General features: G+C 41.2%; 1 protein-coding gene across 2 annotated transcripts in view; it reads left to right on the forward strand.

Moving 5' to 3' along the window:
- Positions 1-11,547, forward strand: part of LOC112251554 (transient receptor potential cation channel subfamily M member 4) — a 72,322-nt gene extending 60,775 nt beyond the window's left edge. Inside the window, exons 19-27 of one of the 2 annotated variants that reach the window (XM_024422537.2) lie at positions 3,249-3,364; positions 4,226-4,358; positions 5,312-5,486; positions 5,830-5,998; positions 6,795-6,976; positions 7,754-7,886; positions 8,132-8,204; positions 8,487-8,580; positions 10,383-11,547. In XM_024422537.2, the coding sequence (XP_024278305.1) occupies positions 3,249-3,364; positions 4,226-4,358; positions 5,312-5,486; positions 5,830-5,998; positions 6,795-6,976; positions 7,754-7,886; positions 8,132-8,204; positions 8,487-8,580; positions 10,383-10,411 (1,104 nt within the window). In that variant the 3' untranslated portion in view covers positions 10,412-11,547. Of the gene's footprint in view, positions 1-3,248; positions 3,365-4,225; positions 4,359-5,311; positions 5,487-5,829; positions 5,999-6,794; positions 6,977-7,753; positions 7,887-8,131; positions 8,205-8,486; positions 8,581-10,382 lie in introns of those variants that run through there. The other variant, XR_002953685.2, reaches the window with a different exon arrangement.
- Positions 11,548-12,500: the final 953 nt, after the last annotated feature.

Here is a 12,500-nt window from a genome sequence, read left to right on the forward strand (position 1 = left end):
CACTCCACAAATGTCTTGTTAACAAACTAAATTTTTTGGCAAGCCGGTTAGGACATCTACTTTGTGCATTACACAAGTAATTTTTCCAACAATTGTTTACAGACAGATTATTTCACTAATAATTCACTGTATCACAATTCCAGTGGGTCAGAAGTTTACATACACTAAGTTGACTGTGCCTTTAAACAGCTTGGAAAATTCCAGAAAATTATGTCATGGCTTTAGAAGCTTCTGATAGGCTAATTGACCTCATTTGAGTCAATTGGAGGTGTACCTGTGGATGTATTTCAAGGCCTACCTTCAAACTCAGTACCTCTTTGCTTGACATCATGGGTAAATAAATAAAAAATCAGCCAAGACCTCGGAAAGAAATTGTAGACCTCCACAAGTCTGGTTCATACTTGGGAGCAATTTCCAAAAGCCTGAAGGTACCACATTCATCTGTACAAACAATAGGTGTATAAACACCATGGGACCACGCAGCCGTCATACCGCTCAGGAAGGAGACGCATTCTGTCTCCTAGAGATGAACGAACTTTGTTGCGAAAAGTGCAAATCAGTCTCAGAACAACAGCAAAGGACCTTGTGAAGATGCTGGAGGAAACAGGTACAAAAGGATCTATATCCACAGTAAACAAGTCCTATATCGACTTAACCTATATCAACAAAGATCATACTTTTTGGAGAAATGTCCTCTGGCCTGATGAAACAAAAATAGAACTGTTTGGCCATGAAAACCATTGTTATGTTTGGAGGAAAAAGGGGGAGGCTTGCAAGCCGAAGAACACCATCCCAACCGTGAAGCACGGGGGTGGCAGCATCATGTTGTGTGGGTGTTTTGCTGCAGGAGGGACTGGCGCACTTCACAAAATAGATGGCGTCATGGGGTAGGAAAATGTGGATATATTGAAGCAATTGAGTGTATGTAAACTTCTAACCCACTGGGAATGTGATGAATGAAATAAAAGCTGAAATAAATCAGTCTCTCTATTATTCTGACATTTCACATTCTTAAAGTAAAGTGGTGATCCTAACTGACAGGGAATTTTTATTATATTTCTGTATTTTATTTTCAATAAATTTGCAAACAATTCTAAAAATATGTTTTTGACTTTGTCATTCTGGGGTATTGTGTGTAGATGGGTGAGGGGAAAAAATATGTTTAATCAATTTCGAATTCAGGCTGTAACAACAAAATGTGGAATAAGTCAAGGGGTATGAATTTGTTCAGAAGGCACTGTATGTGTGCGATTGCCACTAATCTTCTGTGAAGTGTGTGTACCCCCCCTACTGGCTGAAGGGGAATACAGTTCAAAGGCCTACAGCAGGTGTTGGCAACAGGACAGGGTCCAAAAAGACTGTAAAATCACCAGAAAGTCACCCCAAAATTTGTTGAAGTATTCCCACAAAGTAATAACAAATACATATTTTTCTACTTAAATCGAACTCTGGACATTGGATTTGTATGTGTCAAGACTAATCATTTACCACTCTCCATTGTGGCTAACGGATTAGGATGAAAATTGTATTGGTACTGTTCTATTTGACAATTTAGTCACTACAGCCGTTATCCTCGCTAGGGTAGGGTTCACAAAGTATTGAAAACAGGGACCTGTGCCAATCATTTCACACCTATCGTTTTGTTGTATTACTTGTTTAACACAATTGCTCTGAGGAAGAGATTTTATCCCTAGTCAAAAAATCCTGTAGGATTCCCCCAAACATTCTATAGAAAATCCTATAAGATTTTGAAACTTTGTATTGGTCATACTCCAAATGAACATGCAGCCTTGAATCACTCCCATTTTGTGATCGTGTGTTGAAGAGGTTGAGAACCTCAGGGAATTATCACTGGTGTAGTTGAAGATTGTGCTCTGGAGACATTGGAGGGAGGCTGTTTCTCAATTTAATCTTGATTGCAGTTTAATGTATGTGTTCAGGTTTCTGTCCCATATTTATCGCTGAGATGTCCAATTAAGCTGTGTTTATCCAGTTGGGTTGTCCATACAATGTGGTCTGAAATAACAATTCATAGAATTCTATCCATCCTATGGCTTGACAGGTTATAAGTATGCAGATCAAACAAACGGGCTGCTGCACAGTTGCTATGGAAGGTCTTTCTAAAGTGCCCGGTTAAATTGTGCAAAAGATAATTGTTTTACTCTGTAAATTATTAAACTAGTGATATGTGTAATGCTATCAGCCTAAATGAACATATTGATTTATTTTTTACATATTCTATTATTTTAAATTACCCTAACTTCCTGTATGTGGAAAGTATGTGTTAATACAGTACATTACACAACCTCACGTTTTGACCACATTGAATTGAGGGTACTTGCACATCCTTTTTTACCTCAGATTAGTGATGTTATTATAAATGTTTATACTAATGACAATGACAATATCGATGGCTTGAAAACAGATCAATATCATTGGTTTTGTACTGTTTTTGTCAAATGTGCTGGCAGGTCTTAGGACTTAGAATTCTACTATAATTTTCAAACTGAAATGGCAGGGAAAAATTGCTGTCCTTACACCTACTGTATACATGGATTTGAGAGACAAACTATCGCTCAAATAACAGCCAACCGTTGTCACTGTTGATATCCTGTGCCTGGTTGTGAGTTGTTGAAAATAAATAACAAAGCAACTGATTTGTTTCCTTCCCTGTTTCGGCAGCCTCCCAAAACTTCCATGCGATGTTCTAGAATTTAGATCGTATGTCTTCAGCAAGTTCTCTTCTAACCAGTGATATTAAAATTATTCTCAAATTCAGCGTGGCCTTTGGACAGTGTTTGTTTTAAACAGTGCATACATCCCACACGTTTGCATCACTCTGACATGAAGCTGGTTGTCTTCAGCAGGTTGTCCTCTAAAGAGTGTTCTGTAGGATTCCAATAGGATTCTGATAGAGGTGACACAAAATCCTATAGGATTGTGAGAATCCTGTACGATTCTATTGGACTAGAAAAGTAATCCGATTGGATCCTTTAGGATTTTGTCACCCAAATCAGAATCCTATTATACTAATGCCTTTTGATTAGGGATTACTATAATACAATAACATTATTATTATATTTTTTGCATACAATATAGCTCAGTATTTGTATTATTTGTTTTATACAGTCTTTTTTGCTCATCATTATCAAGGGAACCAATCGTTTTGTAGGTGACTGTAGATATATATTAATGACCATCTACTCTCTCTCACACACCCACTTTCCCCCTCTCTCTCTCTTCATCAGACATTCTTCAGGGGCAACACCACTTTATATCAGAGAATGAAGCTCTACATTGAGGACATGTGGAATAAGTGTGACATCACAGCCATCTCACTCTTTGCACTGGGAATGTGCTGCAGGTGTGTGCATTTACAGTAGCTACAAGAAGATACTGAGTATACGAAACATTAAGAACATGAAGCTCTTTCCATGACAGACTGATCAGGTGAATGAATCCAGGTGAACACTATGATCCCTTATTGATGTCACTTGTTAAATCCACTTCAATCAGTATAGATGAAGGGGAAGAGGACAAGTTAAAGAAGTATTTTTAAGTCTTGAAACAATTGAGACATGGATTGTGTATCATTCAGGTGGTGAATGGGCAAGGCACAAAATGTAAGTGCCTTTGAACGGGGTATGGTGTTATGTGCCAGGCGCACTTGTTTGTGTCAAGAACTGCAACGCTACTGGGTTGTGTATCAAGAACGATTCACCACCCAAAGGACATCCAGCCAACTTGACACAACTGTGGGAAGCATTGGAGTCAATATGGGACAGCAACCCTGTGGTATGCTTTCGACACGTTGTAGAGTCCATGCCCCTACGAATTGAGGCTGTTCAGGGAGCAAAGGGGGGGAGAGGTGCAACTCAATATTAGGAAGGTGTAATGTGTTTATGTTTCTGTGTTTCAATGTAAACAAGGCTTTTTATTTACATTATTATTTTAAATGTATGTAGTTCTGTTCTTATCTATTAATGTAATGTAATTTGTCATATTTTATGTTTTGTTTATGTACCACAGGAAGAGTAGCAGCTGCATCAGCAACAGCTAATGTGTATCCTAATAAATAAATTGATAAATATATGGATTGTGTGTGTGTGTGTGTGTGTGTGTGTGTGTGTGTGTGTGTGTGTGTGTGTGTGTGTGTGTGTGTGTGTGTGTGTGTGTGTGTGTGTGTGTCTGGGACTGTAACCAAGAAGTTAGTTGTGTGTTCTAGAATGTTCCCGTGGTCCTATGAGTTTGGCCGTGCTGTGTTGGCTGTGGACTACATGGTGTTTACCCTCCGTCTCATCCACATCTTCGCCATCCACAAACAGCTGGGACCCAAGATAATCATTGTTGAAAAAATGGTGAGTGCTTTCTAAAAAGAAAGAGAAAACCCTGTGCACTGCAGTGTCTAAATAGTAGACTTAGACATTGTTGTATCTGTCTCATTATGAGGACATGGGAGCATGGACAGTGCCATTGTGGCCATCTCCATTTTAAAGTAGTCAATTTTATTCTACTACTTCCATGAGTTGGCAGACAAACTGAAAGGTTGCCAAAGATGGTGGATAAATTAAGATGAATGACTCCACGACTTCACCATTTCAATTTTTTTTTCAAGGTTCCTGTCTATGAAAGTGGGCGTTCCCTCTCTCGTGTGAGAGTGCTTTCCTACATGAGCGCACATTTCCTCTATAATCGCTGGGATGCTCACATAAGAGAGGAAACAGCTGGATTTGGTCTACATATTGTCCCCTCCCCGCTCGGCTCGCCCCACCCGCCCTGCTCCAACATATCACTGGCACATTTTTTGGGCAGTGAGATGTCTCTTTTCTCCACTGTCTCTGGGGCACACCCTCCGCGGGCGTGGGCAGTAAGTAGACCAAAGCAGCCCCGCCTCAATCAGAATAAATAAGGGAGTGGGATGCCTCGCTTCATCTACTGTCTCTGAAGGTGCATAATGCCACCTAGAGTGTATTGTTATAACAGGTATGAAGCCAATGTTTGTGATGTATTGCCACCTGCAGTTATGGAATGTTTGCTCACAATTATAATTGGCTGATCCCTCCTGATGACCCGCATTGTGATCCTTCCTTAGCCCATAGGAAGTCCCACCCAGTTGACTACTTAAAGATTGTGGAAGTTCATAATGGCGCTGGCCATGCTAAAATGGGCTTTTGGGCACTAGAGTCCTCTATCTTTCTCTATGGTCTAGCTCCAGGTGCTGGTTTTGGCAGTAACGACTAGTATCAAAACTGAACACTAGATGGTGATGCCATTTTCCCCAATGAATATCTGTTCCCCTCCTGATTGGCAGATGAAAGACATATTCTTCTTCCTGTTCTTCCTGGCGGTGTGGCTCCTGGCCTACGGCGTAGCCAATCAGGCGCTGCTCTACTCCTACGACCCCCGTCCCGGTTGGATATTTCGCAGAGTGTTCTACAGGCCATACCTACACATATTTGGACAGATCCCCATACACGAAATGGATGGTGCGTTGATGTTTGTGTATGAATGTGGTTTGCATGTGTATGTAACATAGTATAATCTCACCTAGATATTTTAAAATTAATGCACTAACTTTTAATCGCTCTGGAATAGAGAGTCTGCTAAATAAAAACAAATATATATATATTACTGGTTTCTCTCCCTCTTTCTCTATTCTTTCACTCCTCTCTCTCTGCATCCCCCCATCAACCCCTACCCAATCTACCCTCTTTGCCCTACCATTTTAAATATTTATTTTCACACCCCTCCTTCTGCTTCTTCCCATCTTTTCAAACTCTCCCCCTCTCACTGCCTCCTGCCCTCGTCTCCCTGTCTCTCTGTCGGTAGCTGATAAACTGGAGGAGGGGATAGAGTGCACCAATAACGCCACTCTGGTCGAGGCTGGGGCAGAGCCCTGCATGAGTACCGACCACAATTGGCTGGTGATCATCTTATTGGTCATCTTCCTGTTGGTCACCAACATCCTCCTGGTCAACCTGCTCATCGCCATGTTCAGGTAATGGACCCTCTGTCTGTCCCTCTTTTACTTTCTCTCCCTCTTCCACACTCTGTCTACCTTTCACTCTCTCTAGCTCTTCACATTGACGAGTGTTGAGGAAGTTATCAAGAGATTAGAGATGTATTAATTCTCGAGACATTACTGTAATATTAATCAAATGTAGCCCTACCTCCAAATCATGTTTGTTGCCATGCTTCCTTTGGAGATCTGCAGAATGTTGTGTAGCCAAAACAGTTTGAATCGTCTTCTGATTTTTATTAGAGGGCTCCCGAGTGGCGCATTGGTCTAAGGCACTGCATCTCAGTGCTAGAGGCGTCACTACAGACACCCTGGTTTGAATCCAGGCTGTATCACAACCAGCCATGATTGGGAGTCCCATAGGGCATTGTACAATTGGCCCAGCGACATTTCGTCCCGAAACCTCTACTGCAACTCTCTTCAATGAGAATAAGCTCTCTGTCCTTCTTTCCCATCTAGCGCCCCCTCCATATCCCTGTTTCACTCTCCTTGTGTTCCCCTCGACAGATCGTCACTCATTCAATAGGCCCCTCTAATCCGTGGGTTGAATTTCTCTTATTTCATCTAGTTCCTCAGGGTGTCTTGGAATAGTGTTTTTTTATTTGAGTGTTTTCCTAATGGTATGTTTTTCTGGCTCTGCTTTATCTGTGTGTCATTGGGGCTCAAAATGTCATGAACTAAAAAATATAATAAAACTTTTTTTATATGAGCGAGAGTCACCTATTTCCTGATATTCAGCCTTTTCACTGTCTCCCTCTCTCTGCCTTTCCTCCAGTCACACGTTCTCCAAAGTGCAGGAGCACAGCGACAACTACTGGAAGTTCCAGCGCTACAATTTGATCGTGGAGTATCACTCCAGACCCTGCCTGGCACCACCCTTCATCCTCATCTCCCACCTCCACCTCATCATCAAGAGACACATCCGCAAGATCCCCTCCACGAAGATCAAACACTTTGGTGAGAGAGGGAGGGAGATAGAGGGAGAGGGAGGGAATGGGAGGGAGAGCGTGAGGAGGGGAGGGAGGGAGAGGGAGGAAAACAGTGCCGGCGCCAGAACGAATCAGTTGGAAAGGCATTTGATTTCTAGGCACATTTTTTCATGGGACCTCCTATGTATGTATAAAAAAAAGGCATGTAATTTAACTGTAAAAAGGTATTACCTTTTAATGTGCCATCAACACAACCAGTTATGTTTTCATTTGGTTGTCAAACAAATCACTTCAAAAAGTAGGATATCTTCGCACATTAGTCCCAAAATTATTCCAGCATCTTAACAGTACACTGTGCACCCACCAACTTTCCTTCAATTCGCAACTGGCTGGAACTATCTCCCCGGAGAATGCATCAGAGTGAGCGCCCCTCAGTCTTACTATATACAGCTCATACATCTGATGCTGTCTCGCCAAAAAGAGTATGAGTATGACATGTCATACTATTTTTGTCCAGACAACATCAGATACATGGACTACACTTACTGTAGGGGGGGGGGGCTGTTTCACTCTCTCAGATGCTTTATCTGAGATTGATGCATCTTTCTGTCTGCGCCCATCTCGGTCAAATAAATGATCATAACGCCGGCCCTGTAGGAAGACCAGTGATCAGATAATTCACTTCAAGTATTGAACTTCAAGTATTTTAAAAGTCCACTTCCCTTTTCCTTCAAGAGTATTTTTTATCATTTTCTCTTCTTCCCAATTTCGTTGTTCTTCCCCTCTTCCTATATCCCTCATTCAGTTCTGGAGATCCATGGTAGGGAGGCCAGTAGACTGAACACGTGGGAGGCCATCCAGAAGGAGAATATACTCTTTGCCCAGAACAAACGAGAGAGAGAGAAAGACTCAGAGAGACTCAAACGCACCTCCGTCAAGTGAGACATCTCACCTAGACTAAATGCCAGATTTATTTAACAGCTTCAGTTAACAGCTCGGCTTCTATCTGGCCTATGAATAGAATGGTTGAGATGCTGTAGCTCATGGATCCTCCTGTGTTAGGAATCGGTTCAATAACATTTAAAATTCATGAATCGGAACTTCAATTCACTTCCTGAATGGACTGAGAAGTGAATTGACCCCTAACCTTTGTTGTGGTCCTGTGTTGTGGTCATGTTTGAAGGGTGGACAATGTATTAAAGCAGATGGCAGAGATTCGGGACCACGACCGCAGGCTGAGAATGTTGGAGACCGAGGTTAGTGGCACCCTGCTTTATCTGCCCAGTGGCAACCAGACACAAGTGCCAAAAGTTTCAGTGCTCCTTAATGGGCGGGATGGTTTAGTGGGTGTGTGTGTGTGTGTGTCTGTGCACGCACGTGTGTTCGTTCGTGTGTAATCGTAAGTATGTGTGTGTCTGCATTTGGACTGCAGCTGTTGCATCTGCCTGCTCAGCACTGAACAGACCACATCCGTTATGGTTCTCTCTCTCTCTCTCTCTCTCTCTCTCTCTCTCTCTCCATCACTCTCACATTCCCAGTTGGAGTACTGTTCTAGTGCCCTCTCCTGGATGACGGAGGCTCTCTCTCAGAGTAACTTGGTAAAGACCACACGTCCTCCGCCCGCTCTCAGAGGTAAGGTTGCATACAGTTTACCTTATGATATAGGTTACATGTATGATCTATTTCTATGGAAGGTTGCCTCCTACCTCTCCAGTCACGGAATATAACATGTAAATTATTAGAATGTATTGATCCCCAGTACATTTTATAACTTGGACTTACAGTTGAAGTCGGAAGTTTACATACACCTTAGCCAAACACATTTAAACTCAGTTTTTCACAATTCCTGACATTTAATCCTAGTAAAAATTCCCTGTCTTAGGCCAGTTAGGATCACCACTTTATTTTAAGAATGTGAAATGTCAGAATAATAGTAGAGAGAATGTTTTATTTCAATCATCACATTCCCAGTGTGTCAGAAGTTTACATACACTCAATTAGTATTTGGTCGCATTGCCTTTAAATTGTTTAACTTGGGTCAAACGTTTCGGGTAGCCTTCCACAAGCTTCCCACAATAAGTTGGGTGAATTTTTGCCCATTCCTCCTGACAGAGCTGGTGTAACTGAGTCAGGTTTGTAGGCCTTGCTTGCACACGCTTTTTCAGTTCTGTCCACAAATTATCTATGGGATTGAGGTCAGGGCTTTGTGATGGATGCTCCAATACCTTGACGTTGTTGTCTTTAGGCCATTTTGCCACAACTTTGGAAGTATGCTTGGCGTCATTGTCCATTTGGAAGACCCATTTGCGACCAAGCTTTAACTTCCTGACTGATGTCTTGAGATTTTGCTTCAATATATCCACATAATTTTCCTACCTCATGATGCCATCTATTTTGTGAAGTGCACCAGACCCTCCTGCAGCAAAGCACCCCCACAACATGATGCTGCCACCCCCGTGCTTCACAGTTAGGATGGTGTTCTTCGGCTTGCAAACCTCCCCCTTTTTCCTCCAAACATAACGATGGTCATTATGGCCAAACAGTTCTATTTTTGTTTCATCAGACAGAGGATATTTCTCCAAAAAGCGCGATCTTTGTGCAGTTGCAACCCGTAGTCTGGCTTTTTTATGGCGGTTGTGGAGCAGTGGCTTCTTCCTTGGTGAGCGATCCTTTCAGGTTATGTCGATATAGGACTCGTTTAACTGTGGATATAGATACTTTTATACCCATTTCCTCCAGCTTCTTCACAAGGTCCTTTGCTGTTGTTCTGGGATTGATTTGCACTTTTCGCACCAAAGTACTTTCTTCTCTAGGAGATAGAATGTGTCTCCTTCCTGAGCGGTATGACGGCTGCGTGGTTCCATGGTGTTTATACTTGCGTACTATTGTTTGTACAGATGAACGTGGTACCTTCAGGTGTTTGGAAATTGCTCCCAAGGATGAACCAGACTTGTGGAGGTTTACAATTTTTTTCTGAGGTCTTGGCTGATTTCTTTTGATTTTCCAATGATGTCGAGCAAAGAGGCATTGAGTTTGAAGGTCGGCCTTGAAATACATCCACAGGTACACCTCCAATTGACTCAAATGATGTCAATTAGCTTATCAGAAGCTTCTAAAGCCATGACATCATTCTCTGGAATTTTCCAAGCTGTTTAAAGGCACAGTCAACTTAGTGTATGTAAACATCTGACCCACTGGAATTGTGATACAGTGAATTATAAGTGAAATAATCTGTTGTAAACAATTGTTGGAAAAATTACTTGTGTCATGCACAAAGTAGATGTCCTAACCGACTTGCCAAAACTATAGTTTGTTAACAAGAAATTTGTAGAGTGGTTGAAAAACGAGTGTTATTGACTCCTACCTAAGTGTATGTAAACTCTGACTTCAACTGTATGTAATAATTGCAGTTTCTGTTACGTTTTTACTTTCAGATCTGACCTCTCTCTCTCCAACTAGCTGACAAATGTCTGATGGAGAATAGTGAAATCTGGACACACAACCTCTTAGCTGTCCCTCGAAGTCGATGATGACAAATGTTCCTCTTTTGGATTGGGGATATCGCTTTAAACACACACACACTCAAACACACACATACCTAGAATCACTGTCACTCAGGGCCAGTGGTGTGAAGTACTTAAGTAAAAATACTTGAAAGTACTACTTAAGTGGTTTTTTGGGGTATCTGTACTTTACTTTACTATTTATATTTTTGGCAACTTTTCCTCTTACTTCACTGCATTCCTAAAGAAAATGATATTTTTTTTACTCAATACATTTCCCTGACACCCAAACGTACTCGTTACATGTTGAGTGCTTAGCAGGACAAGAAAATTGTCAAATTCACACACTTATCAAGAGAACATCCCTTGTCATCCCTACTGCCTCTATTCTGACGGACTCACTAAACACATGCTTTGTTTGTAAATTATGTCTGAGTCTGGGAGCGTAAAATAAACAGGAAAATAAACAGGACAATAATGCCGTCTGGGGTGCTTAATATAAGGAATTTGAAATTATTTATACTTTTACTTGTATAGTATATTTTAGCAATTACAGTTAAAGCAATTACAGTTACTTAAGTATATTTCAAACCAAATACTTTTAGACTTTTACTCAAGTAGTATTTTACTGGGGGACTTTCACTTTTACTTTAATCATTTTGTGTTAAGGTATCTTTACTTTCACTCAAGTATGTCAATTGGGTACTTTTTCCACCACTGCTCAGGGCCAAGGAATGTCAAGCAATGCCAAACACGGACTCAAAGCTCTTTCATCCATCCTTTCAATGTCGTTTTTAAGCGTTGATCATTTGGACTACTGTCATTTAATATGTGGACCATTGTTGCTCTTCTATGTTATACTTTGTTGTTCCTATGTTCTATAAATCTTGTTCCTGTGGGTTATAGAATGTGAGGAGAACAGGACAATCGGTTCTTAATGTATAGACATTTTTAAAGGGGATATTCAACCTGACACAAGCACAAAAATGTTACTTTTTGGTTTGCAGTCAATGACCAAAAGCGCCCTCTTTGGGCGCATGGTATTAATATTTTTCATAATTTCATCATTAATAAAGATTAAAACATACAACAAAAATCTGGTGTTTTTATGTCAAGGTATTGTTAGGTATTTCAGTCTTCTGTGATGTATATAAAGTGCAATATTAGAATGCTAACTCAACATTCTATACATTTCAACTCTATATGTGACATGGTACAGGTGTCTTGTTTTTTTAAGCATTGAGTAATTGTCTCTGGCCCCCTCCCAGTTAGCGGGAGTGATGAGCTCTTACAGCAGAGTCTCACAACTCAATCACTGGTTGAAAACTGTTTTCTGCCCCTCCCAAAAAATAGAATTTGTAGATAATTGGCCCTCTTTCTGGGACTCACCCACAAACAGGACCAAGCCTGGCCTGCTGAGGAGTGACGGACTCCATCCTAGCTGGAGGGGTGCTCATCTAATCTACAAACATAGACAGGGCTCTAACTCCCTTAGCTCCACAATGAGATAGGGTGCAGATCAGGCTGTTAGCCAGCCTGCCAGCTTAGTGGTCAATGTAGGAGAAAATTAATGACTATGGGTGATTTTCCAGTATCTAGACTGTTCTCCCAGAAGTTGTGAGCAGAATCAACATAGAGTTAATTCAGAATAAAGACTGAGGCCAGGTGAATGAACAGAGCTGGATCAACATGGAGTTAATCACTAGACATGTAAAAACAGAACGTAAGCAGAAAACGTGCTGTTATAGGCCTGAGGGAAGTTATTGCCTGGTCCTGTGACTAGCTTTAATGCATGTGATTGTATTGTATATGTATGTCTGTGCCATTACAGGCTTGGGGAGAGCCATTGTGTAGTCCTATGAGTATCATTGGACAGACACCTGCATTATGTGTGTGTCTTGTTTTTTTGTATCATTGCTATGGATACGCCACCAATATAATCTGTAAACATGCAAGAATTGAGACAGAAAGATAATGGTGGCAAGAGGTGAAGGGGTGTCAATCATCTACATAGAGAGGAATGACCATGTGTGTTATCTGAAAGTGGAA

Source organism: Oncorhynchus tshawytscha, linkage group LG09 (genome assembly GCF_018296145.1).
Source record: "Oncorhynchus tshawytscha isolate Ot180627B linkage group LG09, Otsh_v2.0, whole genome shotgun sequence".
Taxonomy (NCBI): domain Eukaryota; kingdom Metazoa; phylum Chordata; class Actinopteri; order Salmoniformes; family Salmonidae; genus Oncorhynchus; species Oncorhynchus tshawytscha.